The sequence below is a fragment of the Dromiciops gliroides genome, chromosome 5 (genome assembly GCF_019393635.1).
Source record: "Dromiciops gliroides isolate mDroGli1 chromosome 5, mDroGli1.pri, whole genome shotgun sequence".
Lineage (NCBI taxonomy): Eukaryota > Metazoa > Chordata > Mammalia > Microbiotheria > Microbiotheriidae > Dromiciops > Dromiciops gliroides.
The window spans coordinates 99,865,443-99,885,071 of NC_057865.1; the positions used below are offsets into that span (position 1 = coordinate 99,865,443).

At 38.6% G+C, this 19,629-nt stretch overlaps 1 protein-coding gene across 1 annotated transcript in view; it reads left to right on the forward strand.

The window, feature by feature from the left end:
• Window positions 1–11,245: 11,245 nt before the first annotated feature.
• The window catches only part of TPK1 (thiamin pyrophosphokinase 1), a 516,691-nt gene continuing 508,307 nt past the window's right edge, over window positions 11,246–19,629 (forward strand). The window contains exons 1-2 of the mRNA XM_043968376.1: window positions 11,246–11,365; window positions 11,843–11,905. Of these exons, the coding sequence (XP_043824311.1) occupies window positions 11,863–11,905 (43 nt within the window). The 5' untranslated portion in view covers window positions 11,246–11,365; window positions 11,843–11,862. The remainder of the gene's footprint in view (window positions 11,366–11,842; window positions 11,906–19,629) is intronic.

Consider the following 19,629-nt stretch of genomic DNA (forward strand, 5'->3'; position numbering starts at 1 on the left):
ACTTCTTCCTTAATTCCCCTTTTCTTTACCCTATCTGCCCTTTTTCTTCTCACATAAATTTAATAAATATTTTCCTTGGCTCTACTAAGTAAGGAATTTGAAATCATTTTATCATGATATAAAGAGTGCTGGCCTCAAATTGTGCCTTTGACCCTTACTAGTTTTATGACCATGGGCAAATCAATTAATATTTCAAGTATTCTTTCCTCATCTGCAAAATGGGCTCAATAAAAATGGTAGTATTTATCCTCTAGGTTTGTTGTGTTGTGTGGATAAAGTGATCTAATGTAAATGCAAAGTGCTTTTCAAACTTTAAAGAATTTTAAAAATGCCTGTTATGAGGACTGGTTGAGATGCTACTAATCTTGAAGAAGAATGGGGAGATGAAGAGAGAGGGGTAGGATAGTAACTTAAAAATATTTAGAGACTTGTCTTGTGGAGGCATTATGTAAAATTGCAGAGGAAGTAATTAGAATTAAATGGCAGAAGTTAGACAGATGCAATATTTTGTTTCAGTATGATGAATTAACAGTTGGGTTCTCTGAAAATGGAATGGGCTTCTTTCCAAAATGGGGAGCTTTGTCCCTGGTAGTGCTCAGATAAAAGATAGATAAACTATTAAAGAAGTCATAAGGTACTTTTCTTGAAATCTCTATTACTGGAATTTTTGAAGACTAAATAAATAATAGAATTCTTGCTTTGATGAAAAGTTAGATATCTTCCATTTTAAGATCATGTGACTCTAAAAGCAAGAAAGAGGAAGGTTTTACTTATTCAACATCATTTAGTGCTAAAGGGTGGTTCAAGAGGATAGGGGCAAAGAAAGAAGGTTATAGGTCACTCTGGAAGACCTTCTTTGGTGGAGTGTTTTGCTTGGAAGTGTGATGAGTGAAAATTTCAATAGACATAGTTTCTGAGTAATTAATAATCGATTGATTAGTTTGTAACAATTGGAATGATGCCACCTGCTGGATACTTACTGTAGAAGAGTTCTGCCCATGAAGCAAAGGTCTTTGAGGGCAAGACCAGGAGTCAGGAAGTGACGCAGGCTAGTGGGAGGAGGAAGGAAGAGACTGGCGCTCAGTCTCGCGCTGTCTTTCCTTTGGACTCTGGTGGAGAAGGGAGCTAGAAATGTGCTCTCCCTTTAATAGATAGAAATCTAGGCCTTTTTCTCTCTCTTTACCAAATTCTTATTCTCCTTAATAAATGCTTAAAGGTCTAACTCTTGCTAAAGCTTATAATTTATTGGCGACCACTCATTAGATATTTTAGACAGTTTAGCTAGAATTTTAGCCCTTAACAGATGGCTGACCACGAAGAGGAAAGCTAAACCTCAGTCTTCTGATCTTCTGGTTGGGTAAGAAATTTCCTCTACTCTCTCCCTTTAACTGCAAAGTACTGGCATACTGGCTGTGTTTTCCCTTTAAATTTTTTCGAATGGACCTTTTAAACTCCCTAATTACCCTATTTTTGATTTTAGTCTGTTTAACCAGACAAATGGGAGATAAGATCATGTTAATGCTTTGTTTTTGTGGATTTTCTATTTTTCTTTTTATTTTTGTTAAAAGAGCCAGCAACTTACTCACACAAGGAAATATCTCTCCCTCTCCCAACCATGCTTTTTCAGAGAAACCTGAAGAGATTCCCGCAGCTTTTCCCAGTTCTAACAGTAATTGTTGCTTTAATTTTGCATGCCTGGAGGCAATGACCCACCCTCTTGAAGCTTTTAATTCCCTAGCACCTGGAGGCAAAGTGGGGGAAGAGGAATCCAGGCCTGAGTTCAAAATCAAGTCTGATTCAAATTGCTCTGGTCCCTCCCCTCCTCTCCAGACCCCACCCTCTACTCCTCCTATGGCCAAGCCCATTGCTTCCCCTGCCTGGGAAGTCCAGAGATCTGATGCGCATGCTCAACTTTTTCTACCTGCATTTGCAGCTTCAGGCTCAGCCCTTCCCCCGCCTGGCTGTGCTTTTGAGACAACCTTAGAAAGCCCTTTAAATTCCACATATGCCTGTTTTGTTCATAATTTTGCTAACCTGCTTTTGTCTTTAATTAGTATTCTTATAAAGCATTTGTATGGTGAAAAGACTGACAGACAATATAGAGGGGTTAAAGAAGAAAAACTTAAGCTGAATAAGAATGACAATCAACATAGTTCAAGACTCCGCTTCTTTTGCCATGGAAGGGTACATATTTTACAGAAATGTAGACGTAAGCAGCAAGGTATTGATATGAGTATTGGGGATTTTAGATATCGGAATCAAAAGTGTTCTGAATTCACTCAGAGTAATAGTATCAGTTCAGAGGTTACATAGGATTTCTGTGCTATTATGTATACATTTTGAAATTAATGGTATGGGTTTATTTTCATAGAGATTTTCATGCTTTTGAGATTGTCTTATACTTAGTTTCTAAAACAAGGAGAATATTTGTAAAAGCTTTTTATAGTCATGTGATCAAGTTTATATTTTATAATACTCTTATTGATATTAAGTTCATATTCATTTAGATTTCCTTAGTTTGAATTTCACTGTATTTTATTGTTCCATGTGTATTTTCTTCTATTCATTTGTCTATCTAATTTTGAAACATTGCAAGATGGTTTTGATTTCATAATACAATGTTAATTCTAGGAGTATTGTGCTCCCATGTTCTGAGTTGTTTGTTTTTGTTATTTTTTCTCAACAGATTATTTGATCAAACTCTTTAAAGCATTTCCCTGGCAAATTGGTTGCCATGGCAAGTGTAAATTGATTCTAGAAGTATTATTTTTGATAAGCATATTCCAAAAAAAAAAAAAGGGGGGGAACATTTGTAAAAGTTTTCTTTTTTCAAAAAAAGTTTTCTTTGAGATTCTGTTGTGCTTTAACTTGTATTCAAATATGTTCAGATTTTTCACAAAAGTAATTGTATACTAAGTAAAAAAAAGGTATTATTTGAAATTGTTGCATAATTATATATTATATTCTGAGTCAAGATGTATTCACATTTTTTGCAATCATTTATTATCCTCAATTTTTAAATCCATATGAGACTTGGATTATGGGAACTTATCATTTAAGACATTAATTGCCTTTATTCTGAGTTATCAGATGCCAGTTGGCCAAGGTGCCATCCAATCACAAGAGGAATACATGCAAGAGCAGACACTGAACTGTCACATGAGGGGAGACATGCATGAAGTCAAGGTATGGCTGAGAGAACGGCTTTTGACAAATGTTGAGGTTGGATTCTCTTGGTTTAATATTTTATTTTATTTTTCCCCACAATATTGTACAGATGGCTGGAAGTATTCATCCCACCCATCTCACTTCTACACCTGGCTTCTATGCTCCCTCCTATATGCCTGATGCCATGGACATCTTAATCCCATGGATCTGATTAAGTCTGACTCAGTTTCCTCCAATATGTTCGGTGGCATGGACGTATATTCCATCCACCTATTTTAAGCCTGGCATACTGCATTGGCAGTATATATTGCTCAAGTGTGGGAATGCTCATATCCCATCATTTTTCTGTTCTTTTATGGTAACCCCCATAATTATCTCAGATGTCATGATAAATAACAGTGTTGAATTTGGCCTTGACATCTGTTACCAATTATATTAGGTTTTTTAAATTTCTCATGATGGCATGAGGATAATTAGGCAGATGATGCAAAAAGTGATGAAACAACGATAAAAATTATTTTTAAAAATTAATATGGCAGCAATTGTCTTCTCAATTACCCTCCATAAGGGGGGACTATAGTAATATTATAATTTTAAAGAATGGTTCAATTTTTGTTTTATTATATGTTTCATGTGTAACAACTAAGATTCTGAATTCCCTTAGACATGTTTTTGAGAACTTTCATTGTTTGATTTGATTATTGACAAAGCTATTTTAAAGTTGTGTTAAGCTCAATTTTGTAGGAAATTTTCCTGGCTGATTACCAGCATCCACACATCAACCCCTGAAAAGACTTCCATTCCACGACTACACCTAGAGGACATCTGAGAAAAGACTTTCAGAGACTTTAAATGAACAGTTTTGATTTGTTGTTTTTGTTGTTTTTTTTCTCTTTCTGTTATAATATACATCATCTGTAACATGTACTCTCTGCAGAGGCCCTCCCTTTGCAAGACTAATGTCAAAGTGTCGGTTCATGAGGACAAAACTTTCCTCTCTTCCTTTTCTATATTGTTGTTCACATATTATTAGTTAGCAATAGTTATTATATTGTTTTTACTGTTCCGTCAAGGAAACATTTTGTTTCTTGAGGAACAACAGGGGGGACTGTAACGATTGGAATGATGCCACCTGCTGGATATTTACTGTAGAAGAGTTCTGCCCATGAAGCAAAGGTCTTTGAGGGCAAGACCAGGAGTCAGGAAGTGACGCAGGCTAGTGGGAGGAGGAAGGAAGAGACTGGCGCTCAGTCTCGCGCTGTCTTTCCTTTGGACTCTGGTGGAGAAGGGAGCTAGAAATGTGCTCTCCCTTTAATAGATAGAAATCTAGGCCTTTTTCTCTCTCTTTACCAAATTCTTATTCTCCTTAATAAATGCTTAAAGGTCTAACTCTTGCTAAAGCTTATAATTTATTGGCGACCACTCATTAGATATTTTAGACAGTTTAGCTAGAATTTTAGCCCTTAACAAGTTATGGCTAATGAATAATCAATAAATTGAGGTCAGTGTTATTTCTCAGCAGCCCAAAACTAACCTTGGCGGCTGATGAATACTTAAATGGCCTTGGGAAAGGGTTTGTCCCTGGGGGTAGAAATCAACTCTGATTGGTTAACAATTCATGAGTGTGAATATTATAATGAGAAGTGGGCTTATTCTAATGAGGGACTAGGGCAACTGAGACTTTGATGAGGTAAGTCCTTGACAAAGAATCATCTCTAGCTAGTCCACCCCATAAAAGGATCCATCCACCACCTAGTTCTACCTGAGTAGAAGAATAGGACTCAATTTACCTACATTAGATTCTCTTTATCAAAGCTTTAATCAGAACTAAGCTCTCCCAGTTGGGTGGCATCCCACCTAATATTGAAAAGAATGTCTCATTGTCAGCCTGGTCCTTCATAAGGAAGTAAAAAGAAAAAAAAATATTATTTGGGTATAAAATTGGTCATTAATATAATTAGAAAATAATAATTTTTCTCAGAAGTCAGATTATAGGGGTTTAGAGGAGAAAGATGTGGTAATCTTAACTGACTTTTAAGGCAAATGGATATAGTCTTTCTGGATCTGGTGATGAAAGGAAGCTACAACTAGGACAATATCTTAAAGGAGTATCAGACTTAAGAAAGGTTTTGTTTTTTTTTTCAGGCATGGAATTATGGAGTATGCTTTAAGACCCAGAGAAAGCAACAAGTGGCTGTAATTTGCAGAGCAGTTGTCCATCTTCCTTGGGTAGAAGGACTCTCTTCAACTTTAGGACTTCCCTGGGGCAGAACACTGACCCTGAAGTTGGGAAGATTTGATACTAGCTGTGTGACTCTGGGCAAGTCACTTAACCCTAGTTGCCTTAAACATCTGGGGCCATCTCCAGTCATTCTGATGTATATTTGCCATTGGACCCAGAAGAGGTTGGTGACCTTGCACAGTCTTCCCTCACTTAAATCCAATTCAAAGCAAGTCATGACATCACCTTCCCAATGTCATGGTGCTCTTAGAGAATGAAGGACAAACAACAACATCTCTGACTTATTGACCATGCCCCCAGAAGCTCTTTATTGGGATGACCTCATCATCTTGTAAGATTTCATCATCTTTGGGACTCTTCCTCATCACTGCTCTCTGCCTCTCTGGTTGGATTTTGAGTAAATCACATCAAACGCTGGCTCTCTTGATGGAATTTAGATCTCTCTTTCTTGAGATTTAAATCCCCTTCTTCCTAAAAGGGAAGGAAACCAGAGACAATGCCTATAAAATTAAAGAAAGGCTTTTATTAAGTAGGGAGTAAAAGAAAAATTGAACATGTTACATGGGTATTAGCCAGCCTATGCTGAATAGGACACCAGGTAATAGACTGTATGGGTTTATATATATTTTGAACAAAGGCAGGTAAGGGATTTTGGAGGGGAAGAGGGGCTTAGAAAGGAATGAGTCAGTGGGTTCCATTTCCAAGGGGAGGGGGAATGAGGCATTCCAGGGGTCAAGGATGTGGTCTTTGATACACAAATCAGAAAGCATCCTTGGTGATAAGCACTTCACAGTTCCAGGCTTGATTAGGAGATGTCTTGCTAAGGAGATCTCTCAAAAACAGGATAATTCTGAGATTCTCATAGAGTTGGGGGAAAACTGAAGACAATAAGACCAGAAATGGGATATGTTCATACTCTCATAATTTACAATCAGGTAAGTCTTTGAAGATAGAGATGTTAGTCGAAGGTCCATAAACCACCATCACCAAATACTTTAGTATCTGCTTTAATGCTGGTGTAAGCTTAATTGGCTTCATAGTTACTTATTTTCCAGCCAGGTTTACTGTGGTCATTGCAAAGGATTTTTGGTGTGTCAGCCAATGCAGCCAGTCCTCATAAGTTGTTCTGATTGCCTGGATAAGTGGGGGACTCAAGCAAATCAAGGTATCCATTTTTACAAGGCCATGAATTCCAAACTTCCAGTTAAGGAGAGAGCCCAGCTCAGACATCTCCTTATTTCTCACCTGGCTGAACTACCTTGGGACTTCTCTGACTGACTTCTCCACTATGCGCCAGTGGAGTGGTTGGTATTTTCTCCTTCCTTCTTCCAACTCTCTCCCAGCTTTTCAGCTCCCTTTTGTTTGCATTTCATTGTTTCTCCATTGCCTTGTAAGCTTCTTCTGGACTGGAATTGTCTTTGTTTTTTTGTTTGTTTTTTGTATCCCCAGGGCTTAACACGGTTCCTGGTATCTACTAGGCCTCTAATAAGTGTTTATTGACTGAATTGACTGTCAGTCCTCTGTGCCAATGAAACCATAGACCAGATACCCCTCCCTCAGGGAAAAAAAAAAAAAAGATCTAGAACATCCGGTTAACATAAAGGAAGAAATAATAACTGCTATGACTGTTATTATGGTTGTGGCTTTCAGCAAGGTCCTAACCACAGTAATTAGCATGGATATGGTGCTTTAAGGTTTGTCATTCCAGAAGCATTTATTAAGCACCTAAGGTATTCCAGGTATTGTGTTAAAGCTGGGGGTACAAGGAAAAGCAAAAGACAACCTTTACCTTGGAAGAATTCATGGTATATTTGGGAGGACAACATGCAAACAGACTATATCCAGGATAAAAGAGAAGAAATTCAACAGAGAGTAGGAGAATTAAGACTGTTTGGGAAAGGCTTCCTGTAGCAGGTGGGATTTTATTCAGGACTGAACGAAACCAAGGAAGCTATGAGGTGAAGATGGGGAAGAGAGCATTCCAGACATGGCAGACATTTGGTGAAAGTGACTAGAGGAAGGAGATGGGTTTCCCTGTGTGACAATCGGAGTGACGCCACCTGCTGGAGAGTTACTGTAGGAAAGCTCCTCCATGAGGAGAAGGTGTCTGAGGTCAGTTCCTTGGTGTCATGAAGTGATGTTTGCTCGTGGGTACTGTTGATCAAAGCTACCAGCCAATTAGCTTGGAGCTGTGTGTGCCTGTGGATGGGATGTTTCCGGTTTCACAGGAGGCTTGTGGGACGAAGACGGAGCAAGGCTCGCTCTCTGGCGCTCTTTCACCAGGACCTCAGGGGGGAGTGGAGCAGGAGACGCTGGCTCCCTGAGATAGATAGCTGAATCTAGGCTTCTTTCTCTCTCTCTTCACCAAATTCTTATGCTCCTTAATACATGCTTAAAAGTCTAAACTCTTGCTACGGCTTCTAATTTATTGGCGACCACTCATGAGATTTTTAGACAATATAGATAGATAGCAACTTTACATTTGTTAAGAGAACAAGAGGTTTACAAAGATCTTTACAGATCTAGTGTGTCTGAAACATCTTAGTGCAGATTTAAACATTAATAACTTAAGAAGTATGAAAGGTAAAAACTTACCAAAAAATTGAAAGGTAATTTTTTTCCACAAAAGTATTTTAATATTTTCCAGTTACATGTAGAGATAGTTTGCAACATTTGTTTTTATAAGATTTCTAGTTCAATTTTTCTCCCTCCCTTCCTCCCCTCCCTCCCCCTCCGCAAGACAGCTAGCAATCCAATATAGAGGTTATATATGTGCAATCACATTAAACATATTTCTGAATTAGTCATGCTGTTCAAGTAGAATCAGAGCAAAAAGGAAAAACTTCAAAAAAGAAAAACAAAAAAATAATAGAGATCGTATGGTTCAATCAGCATCTATCAGCATCTAGATTCTATAGTACTTTTTTTTTTCTGGATTTGGAGAGCATTTTCCATCATGAGTCCTTTGGAACTATCTTGGACCATTATATTGCTGAGAAGATTCAAGTCCATCACAGTTGATCAACGCACAATGTTGTTGATACTGTGTGCAATGTTCTCCTGGTTCTGCTCACTTCACTCAGCATCGGTTCCTGTAAGTTCTTCCAGGTTTCTCTGAAATCCACCAGCTCATCGTTTCTTACAGCACAATAGTATTCCATTACATTCATATACCACATTCTTCAGCCATTCCCCTGCTGATGGGCATACCCTTGATTTCCAATTCCTTGCCACCACAAAAAGAGCAGCTATATAAATATTTTTGTACATGTGGATCCTTTTGCCTTCTTTATGATCTCTTTGGGAAAAAGACCTAGTGGTGGTATTGCTGGGTCAAAGGGTATGCACAGCTTTATAGCCTTTTGAGCATAGTTCCAAATTGCTTTCCAGAATGGTTGGATCAGTTCACAACTCCACCAACAATGCATTAGTGTTCCAATTTTTCCACAGTTTCTGCAACATTTATTATTTTCCCTTTTTGTCATATTAGCCAATCTGATATGTGTCAGAGTTGTTTTAATTTGCAGTTCTCTAATCAATAGTGATTTAGAGCATTTTTTCATATGACAATAGATAGCTTTTATTTTTAATCAGAAAACTGCTTGATCATATCCTTTGACCATTTCTCAATTAGAGAATGACTTGGATTCTTATAAATTTGTTTTAATTCCTGATATATTTTTAAAAATGTGGCCTTTGTCAGAAACACTGGCTATAAAAATTATTTCCCAGCTTTCTGCCTCCCTTCTAATTTTGGATGCATTGCTTCTGTTTGTACAAAACTTTTTAATATCATGTAATCAAAATCATCCATTTTGCATTTCATAATATTCTCTATCTCTTGTTTGGTCATAAACTGTTCTCCTTTCCAAAGATCTAAGAGATAAACCATTTCTTCCTCTCCTAATTTACCTATGGTATCACCTTTTATATCTAAATCATGTTATTTTAGTATAAGGTGTAAGATGTTGGTCTATGCCTAGTCTCTGCCATACTATCCTCCAGTTTTCCCAGCAGTTTTTGTCAAATATTGAGTTCCTATCCCAGAAGCTGGAGTCTTTGGGTTAATCAAACAGTAGATTACTAAAGTCATTTACTACTGTGCCTAACCTGTTCCATTGATCCACGACTTTATTTCTTAGCCAGTACCAAATAGTTTTTGTTGTTGTTGTTTTTTTTTTTTTAAGTGAGGCATTTGGGGTTGACTTGCCCAGGATCACACAGCTAGTAAGTGTTATGTGTCTGAGGCCAGATTTGAACTCAGGTACTCCTGAATCCAGGGCCGGTGCTCTATCCACTGCACCACCTAGCTGCCCCAGTACCAAATAGTTTTGATGACTGTTGCTTTATAGTAAAGCTTCATATTTGGTACAGCTAGCCCACCTTTCTGTGCATTTTTTTTTCATTAGTTTCCTTGATATTATTGACTTTTTTGTTTTTCCAGATGAATTTTATTATTTTTTCTAACTCTACAAAATAATTTTTAGGTAGTCTGATTGGTATGGCATTGAATAAGTAAATTAATTTAGGTGGAATTGTCATTTTTATTATATTAGCTCAGCCTATCCATGAGCAATTGATATTCTTCTAATTATTTAGATCTGATTTGATTTGTGTGTTAAGTGTTTTGTAATTATGTTCATAGAGTTCCTGTGTTTGTCTTGGCAAGTAGACTCCCAAGTATTTTATATTGTCTACTGTTACTTTAAATGGAAATTCTCTTTCTGAAAGGTCATTTTAAAATGTAAAATATTGATGTTTCTTATTAAAATGGAACAAAACCACTGTCTTGTGCTGTATTGATCTAACTTTGTATTAACTTTTCAACATTTTTTCCTCAGTGACTGAAAGGGTTGCATCTATAATTTTAGCATTAAGATCACCAAAACGAGGTTTTGATGCAAAAACAGTTTTTTTTTCTTTCAGTCTCTAAGATGCATTTAACAAAATTTTGAATTCCAAATTCTATCCGTCCTTACGGCCCTGCCTCCACCCATTGAGAAAGCAATCGATATATCAGTTATACATGTGAAATCATGCAAAACAAAACTTGTATTAGTTATCATACATGACAGTTTGGACATGACCCCTCAAGAAAAAAAGGCTAATGGAGAGAGATCAAAAGACCCAGGTGGCCAAGCAAGAGGACCTCCTATAGCCAGCCACCACTCTAATTAAATGTTATAGAAACTGTTGTATGTGTGCAAATGCACGACTGGGTGTCCCTTCTTTTTAAAAAAATCATCATTCAAAATTCGCAGAATCAAGTAAGTCTGAAAGAAATTTAAGCAGTTAAACTTTCAAATAAGGTGTGGTGTGTGTTTGTAAGTTTGTGTAAAACATTTTTACTTTGAAGTTCTTAAAACTTAAAACTGCAGTAAGACTTTTGGAACACCCAAGATTTGTAGCATCATCTATCCGGAGCAGGCCTGGATTTTAGCGCTCTCCTCCTCCCCCTTCAACTTCATCCTTTAATTGGTGCGGAAATTAAAGCTAGGAGGTTGTGACTTGCCCGTGATCACATGGATTTGACCAGCAGAGGCTGCATTTGAATCCAAAGCCTCAACCTCCAGAATAAAATGCTCTTTTCTCAGCCTGTTTGCTCATCTAAGCAGGGGTGGTGGTTTAATGCCCATCAGCTAGCACGGAAAGCTCAGGGCCGGGGCTGGCTCCTCTCGAATCAGTTTCATGGTTCAGCTCCTCCTCTTTCTCCCTCCCTCCCCACCGCGGGGGCGCGCCTTCGCCCGCGGGGTGGGGAGGCGAGTAGGCAAGGAGGCGCTGCGCGCGCCTGGTCAGGGGGCGGGGCCTTTGCTTCTTCTTCCTTCCAGCCGGCAGGTTTAAACAGATAGCCTGCGAAGGCTTGGCAGACGAACGTCGAGTAGTCGATTGCTTTTGCTCTTAGCTACTTAATTGCTCTCTCTGCCTGGTCTGGCTGGTGGCTCTTCGCGCAATTGTGTAAGTGGAACGCTGGTCTCTGCGTGCGCGCGGGCGGCGCTGCTGCGGCCGTGGCTGCATCAGAGCTGGCGCGGGCGGGGGTGCGGCGTAGGGGCTACGGTCTTCTCATTATCTCTCTACCTCCACCTCCCCCATTCCCAAGTCTTTCTTCCTAGGAATGATGGATGAAGAGAGGGAACCTAAGTTCCTCTTTATGCCCCCTCCCCCCTCCCTGAGCCCCCTATCAACTCGTGGGGGCTATTGTCCGGTTTCCTTTTCAGTCCTCCTAGCTGGTCCGGATGAGGGTACGCGCTCATCCCGCGTGAGCCCGATTACTAGTGGGCTGTGCCTGAGATGATCCCAAACCCCTCAGCCAAAGCACTCGCCCATCGGGGCTCTCCTGTTGCCCCACCCAACGTCTGAACTCTGTGCTTTCCAGTTTCACTTAGCAAAGAGAAAGTCTAACCAAGTGATTTCATTTTGTTTTATGTTTTTAAGGCAGAAGCTAATAATCTGATATGGAGCATATCCTTACCCCGCTGGAATGCCTGCTTCCCACTGGTACTGTGCCTGTTTCGCTATTTTAAGGTGTCATTGATTCGCCCCCTGACGTTTACACGGGTAGTCACTGTAGTAGCACATCAGACACTTGTGTTTGAGGTTGAGTGGGTAGACGGATTAACTCCCTATGATTGCAGCAGTTTGGGGAATAGACAGCAAAGTGAAATGACTGATCGAAAGCATATTCCAAGGACGTTTATACACAAGCATCCATTGGTGTGCAGGTGTAGTTTTTGCAAAAGATTGGAATAGGGTTTCGAATTCAGCACATGTGAGGATTTCACTGGAGCTCGTGAAAACTCAGCAGACTGCAGTCTCCTTGACTGGACTTTTTTCTTTTTCTTTTTCCTTCTTTCTTTTTTTTTTTTAAAGACTGATTTTATGTTTAAACATACCAGCAATGAGAAATGGCATTCTTTATTGGAGAGTTTTAGGAATAATGGCAGAGGTGGTTGATTGGCTTTTGTCTTTTGAAACAATATTTGGCATCGTTTCAAGGATGCCTTAGAGGCAACTTCATCTATTAATATATGGAAAAAAATTCTGGTGGCTGAATCCCTAGGCAATAAATCTTATTTTATAAAACAAGCCAATATGCACTTACAGCAAGTAATTTTTATGGTTCCTTGCTCCTAATTCCAAGAAGCTTTGTTTGAAGTTTTTGGACAGACTTATTTGTTTTTTGTAAACCATTTCAGCACCACAGTTCAGTTGTTTTTGATAATTAAGGTAGTTCACTTTGTAATGCTAAAAATTGTCAGACTTTACCAGGCAGAAATGTGACGAAGATTACTCTTGTAAACAGTTTGGTGCTCCTCAATATGCTTCATTTCTAAGCATTAAAATTTTTTTTTCTAACCACTCTACTATATGTACCATGGTTTAAAGTAGCAGGTGGACAGAGCTGTTGTAGTAAACAAAGTAAATCACCTTTTCTGCCAAATTCTCCTGAGCCTTTTTTTCCTTCTAAGTAGGAACTGATCAGCATAATGAATGCTAATTCATGCTTGGGTTTCCTTGTATCTTTGTTGTTCATCTTCTGTTTCCTTAGTCACATAAACCTAAACATTTTTTGGGGACTGTTTTGAAAATGTTTACATTTTCATCTTCTGGTTTTGGGGCTTTTTTTTTTTTTGATAAGCAAATTAAATCTCAGTAAAATTTTGATGACCAAAATGCTTGATCAGAACTGATCTTTGATTATTTTTATCTAGTCAGTGATTTTTCAAGGAGTAATTGAACTTTTGGTCAATTTCACCAGCTTTAAGGCTATGTTCACTGTTGGTTCAGAGAGAGTGCTAGTGTATATTACTTAATCTTAGGGAAAAGATAAAATGTATAAATGTAGAGAAGTTTCGCTTAACAGTGCAATAGAATGAGTTTCTCCTGCTCATCTCATTTCTGACCTGCTTAGATAAGAAGGGTTTTCTGAGAGGTAGATTAAAATTCTCTTAAGTTTTAGAAAGAGTATCTGGGGATGAAATAAGCTCTTCCCCTATCCTTAGGTTAAACACCAAAACCCCATCTAAATAGGAACAGAAATGGCACAGTACAATGAAGGAAAAGAATTGAAGAGTTTTAGCTGCTATAACCTTGACTCTAAATCTGTAAATCCATTTGCAGGCCCTTGCAGTTTAGAATTACTCCAAATTGGCCGATCTACTGTGATCAGCCTATCAATAGGTTGCTACCTTGATATATTTGTTAAACTTCTTTTAATTCTTCCCCCCCCCCCAACCCCTCAAATACTCTAAATTACCTCTGTGACCAAATTTTTATTGCTGGATCTTGAAGTAAACTTTTTCACCTTGAGAATGGAACACTCCTAGACTTCTTATGGGAGTAGAAGTATCACAGCTACATATAATTTCTTAGTTCTCTGGGCCTCAGTTTTTCTGTCCACAAAGGAGTGATAATAAGACCTCACACTACTTACCTAAAGAATTATAGGATTGAGACTTGAAGGGACCTTAGAGATCATTTAGTCCAACTGTCTTATATTACAGATGAACAAACTGATACCCAAATAGGTAAGCTGGCGTGCTTAAGGTGGTGTTGGGAGGAAGGTTCTTTATCGAATTTGGAGAGCTATAATTTTAATGCAGTATACACATACTGGCATGGGAATTTTCCTACCATATTTGCAGTAGTGGTTATTGCCACTTCCTCCCTTGGAGCTCTTAGGGAAGGTTACTTGAAATAGGCCTGGGCTACTGCCCTTGTTTCTTTTTTTTTTAGCTCAGGCATCTAGATTTGATTGAATGAACTTGATTACTGGTCACATCTGATGACCTCCTCTCTTCTAGTTCCCTTTGACACTATGGCTCTTTGGCTGATTTGTAGGCTTCCTTTTCAAGCCTCAGAACTGGGTCTGATTGCTATATTTGTTCTTATCCCCTGTCACTCTATTTTATCTGGTCATCAACATCATTTTTTCCTCTTGTCTTTCTCCTCCCCATCTTTTTTCATTTTGCTAAGGGTCCTTCCTGATAATAGCTATTAGGAAACAGAGTTAACAAAATAACGAGACCTTTTGGAACTTACAAAGTACTAGATATCTAAAAAGTCTTTAGTATTAGGAATCTGTGATATTCATCAGGATCTGAATAGGTTTAATCTTTCTTAGCTTCTGTCTTTTTTCATCAATTTATCTTTCTAGCTTTTGTGTTTCAAATAAAGCCTGGCCAATCACCCTTCCCCCCTTCACCAGGCTGGTGCTCATTGCTTTTTCTCCTTCCAGATAACTTTCTCCCTCATCTCAGTATCCACCAAAAGAATGGAGCTTTGGGGGATTTTAGGGAATCCATGTGCTGTCGATGGTTGGTCTGCTTGTGTGAGAAGGACTTAGGAAGTTACTTACTTTTCAGAGGAAAAAATAAAAGCTTCTAGACATATGTCAATTTAGCTATAGGTGGGAAAGTCACTTTAGGTCAGTCCCTGGTCGAAAGGTAGTGGATTAACTTTTATATGATAAGTCTTCCCAGCTTTGATTTTACCTCTTTTCTAAACTTACATTTGTTGTCCTGACTGGAGATAGATGAGGTGGACATTTTTTAGTTCCTTCCTTCATTCTTAATTTAGCGATCAGGAAAAGTCTTGTAAACCAATATAGTTATTCCCGTGTCTCTAGAGATACTAGAAATGCAACAAGGAGCAAGCACTAAGGCAGGATTGTCTTTTGGGAAAATGACATAGTCCAGCAATATTAGTAGTGAATGGGAGATAAAGAAGAATTGAATGGGGAAGTCAAGAAGTTTTTCGGTGGCTTATGAATTACAACCTGACCAGTTCAATCAGTTAAAGTAGGCATTATGTACCTCTATGTGCTTAATACTAAGCAAGGATCTAGAGGAGTAGTAGGCCTGCTTTTGGCCATCAAGAAACTTAGAATGAATTTTAGGAAATAACATTAACACACATAGAACAATGGTGAACAATCAAAGACAGTGTATTTAAATGCCACATTGTGTGTTGTAGAATTTAACAGCTTCTCTAGTTGAGAGAAGTGGGTGTTCTGTGTATGTTGGAACGTTCAGAGAATTGTTCTTAAAAGAGGTGAGGCTTGAATGGTGCTTGGAGCATCAGTAGGACTTATAGAAGAAAGGAAAGAGAAGGAGGTTCATTGGAATGATGTGAGGTAAGGTACAAAAAATTATATTAGCTGACATAGGCATAACATTAAAAGCACTCGCCATCCATTATTTGAGCCTGGCATTTTGTAGAGGAAAGTGGTCCTTCTATCTTCTTATCCTAGAGTAGATGGGGTGAGTTGGAATTGTGGGACATAAGTTTATATGGGTATGGTAGAACTAAAAGGAAGCCTTGAAAGCTGGATTGAGATTTTTTGATTAGCTGTGGTGGGTAATAGCCATTGGTTTAGAAGCAACATGGTACAGTGGACACAAATGCTGGATTTGAAGTCAGAAGGTCTGGCTTCAAAACCCAGTTCTACTGTTGACTGCCACTGTGAACTAGTATAAGTCATGCACCTCTCTAGACCCAGTTCCTCATCGGCAAATGAGGGGGTTAAGCAGAATATAATAGAGGATCCCTTTAATCTTTAAATTTATGCTTCTGTGAGTGGAAAAATAATTGTGTCTTAGAATGGATGGAATGAGCATACTGTGTGCCAAGCATTGTGCTAGGCACTTTTTAGAAAATTCTAATTTGATCCTCCCAACAATCCTGGTAAGTAGGTGCTATAATTGCCCTCATTTCAGGTGAAAAAACTAGGAGGAGATCAAAGGGTAAAGACATTGGCCTAGCAAGAATTTAATGCCCTCTTTAACAAAAATTTGCTGACTACCCATTTACTCTGTGTAATGTATGATCAAAAGGAACAGCATTCCCTCTTCCTAGAGATCCCACAACTAGAATGTCATTCCTTTGAATTAAGCCCCCCCTCCCCAAAGCTTAAATACTTATGGCTGAGTGAATGAATGAGAAATTATTAAGTGCTCATTATATATTCAGCACTGTGCTAAGTGTTGGGGATACAGATAGAAAAGTAAGGCAGTCCCTGCTCAAGGAAGTCAAACTGGGGGGAAACAAAACAGAAAAGAGGTCAGCTATAGGGGCCCTAGGCAGATAGCCATGCCCAAGGATCCTAAAGAAACTTCATCAAATCAGAGGGCAGTGCTCTGGTAGGAAGGGGAAATGGTAAGATCTGGTGGTTCTTTATCTTACCAGAAAGAGTGTAGTCGATGGCCTTGCCCAGTTCATCCAAGTGGTATGTGTAGTCATGTCCCCCTTATACAATGAAGGTGAGGAGGAGGGGAAGGACTTGAAGGAACTGGCTTATAACCATTGGGAAATGGGCAGTGGGCCTCAGAGCTTAAGTGGAGTAGGGATTCTGGGTTTACTCCCTCAGAAGTGAGGTTGGTATGGTTATTGTTCATCCAGGAGGTAGATTGGCAGGAATGTTGAGGGAGAAGAGCCCTTTCACCTCCAAGAGAGCATTAAGCTTTATTAATCATTTATACCATTGTGTCACTAGGACACAGAGGAAAGATGGAGGTAGAAAATGATGTGTAGCATTGTTCGTGAAGGGCAACATACCCTGTATTGAGGTTGGGATGGAAGTATAGACTCTGGGTTGAAATGCTGTAATTACAGAAAAAAAAGAATGCAATCATAGGCATGTATTATATACATCATGTGACCAGAACAGTGACATTGAAAAAGAGATGTTAATTTGTTGGAGCTTTCAGGGAGGGCCCAGTGTAGGTTGAATATAAGAATTTATTTCTTTATTCTTAAGGTTTGGAAGTTTTTGGTTTTTTTCCTACCTACTGAATTCGTACATTTTATACCAAGGAGACCTTTACTGCTCTATGGATGCTCTTAAGTAGCTGCATCTTCTGACCTTTCATTTTAATTATCCCATTTCTTTCCTCAATTAGTCCTCTGCCCCATTACTTTGAAGTATTTTCTACTGGAGATCCTTGAGTGTTTTTGTTATTTGACTGCTGCTCTGTAGCCATGGTGGGATGGGACTGCATGTCTCTGTCATGATCTCTCCCCTCTTTTCTTTCTTTTTTTTGGGGGAATATTTTCTGTGGGGCCTTTGTGTGGGTTTTGTCCTTTAGTTAACTTTTAGGTTTTATTCTTCTTTAAAAAATCACTTTCACTTCATAGTTTTCAGCCCCATCCTCAGAAAAGTTTTCCTATTTCTAACAGCTAGGTTGTACAGTGAATAGAGTGCTGGACTTGGAGGCAGGAAAACCAAAGTATGGATCCTTTCTCAGACATTTCCTAGTTATTTGACTCTGGGCAAGTCACTTAACCTCTGTCTACCTGATTTTTCCCAGTTGTACAATGGGAGATAATAATAGCACCTCTCTCCTTAAAACTGTTGTTAGGATCAACTGAGATAATATTTGTAAAATACTTAATGTGCCTGTCTGGCACATGATAGGTTTTTTGTTTGTTTGTTTTGCAGGGCAATGAGGGTTAAGTGACTTGCCCAGGGTCACACAGCTAGTAAGTGTCAAGTGTCTGAGGCTGGATTTGAATTCAGGTCCTCCTGAATCCAGGGCCAATGTTTTATCCACTACACTACCTAGCTGACCCCATAATAGGTTTTTAATAAATGTTTACTGCTTTCTGTTCTTTTAACAAAGAACAACAATTAAGCAAAACAGACAGACTGACCAGAGAACAGGGTATATAGAATTTACGCACTTACTGCTCCACCAAGAGGGAAGGAAAATGCTTCATCATTAGTCTTCTAGAACCTAGATTGGCTATTTCATCCATCTAAATTCTGATGTCTTTTAGTATTGTTTTCCTTTATTTTATCATGGCCAGTATATATTTTCTGTATGAGATCACACAAGTCTCTCCAAGTTTCTCTGAATGTCTCATAGCCATTTATTTTTAAAGCGCATTCACCATATCCCATAATTTGTTCATATATGTGTACACACACACACACACACTCATCCATCATCTATCTCACATAAGTATACATGCGTATATGGAAAGTCTATTGATTTAATTCCAGTGGAATGTATTGGTACTGAGTAGTTAGGAACTCAAAAGTAGAAACATGTAATAAGTGTTAATCATTAATGTAAATGGTTAAATGTTAATTGGTAATGCATAAACATAAATTACCTCCCTCACTGATTCTGAGGTCCTTCAGAACAAAGCATGAAAGGAGAGCTTGGGCATTCTTCTAGGAGTCAGAATATTGTCATTAAGAAGGTTAGAAATATACTGCTTTGGGGAGGCTAGGTGGCGCAGTGGATAAAGCACCGACCCTGGGGGCAGGAGGACCTGAGTTCAAATCCGGCCTCGGACACTTAACACTTACTGGCTGTGTGACCCTGGGCAAGTCACTTAACCCCAATTGCCTCACTAAAAAAAAAAAAAAGAAAGAAAGAAATATACTGCTTTTGGTCAAAGGTTGTTGGGACACCTATAGAGCAAAGAGTCTTATGATGGGATCTTTAGAATGGTGAAAAGATTAAAACAGAGCCAAGAGCGGTTTCTGAATATAATAAAATGGGGAACTGAGAACTAACTTCACAAAAGAACTACTTGAGCGGATATATCACCATTCAATATTTCACCATCTCCTTTTAACTGTAGTGTCTAAAATCGTTAGTTTAAGCTGCCCATGCAATATTTAACCTGCTAGTGCTGGGCAGTATTAGTTAACCTTTTCTTAGGATATTTCTAGAGTGAATGTTACCCTCAAGGACCTTTCTATCTATGGTAGACTAAAAGGTCATTATCCTTGTTCAATGTGGATAATGCCAGGAGATTGTTTTCCTTGGTTATCTAATTTGCAAGCTAAACTCAGGGGCAGTAACTTTATTCTTCTCTGTACACCCCTTCATCATTTAGCTTTAGACCTTACACATAATATACGCTTGATAACCACTTTTAAACTTGAATTTCTGCTACATTTAAGAAGACTATTGGGCAATAGTTACCTCAATTTTGTTCATTTTTAAGTATTGGGAAGATAATGCTTTTTATCAGTCCTATAAAGGGGAGGAGGGTGAGGGGAAATGTGTGCTGTCTACCTGTATAAACAATGTAGGAAAAATTGGTACCCACTCTCCAGTCAGGGAATTATTAAAATATATGAAGATTATATATCCTCTCTTTAGTTCCTTGCCTGAGAGATCCAGTAAGGTCTCCAAGCATTCCTGTGATAACTGTGACCCATTGTTAAGTCTATTAAAAGTCTGTTCTATTTAGCCAACGGGCTG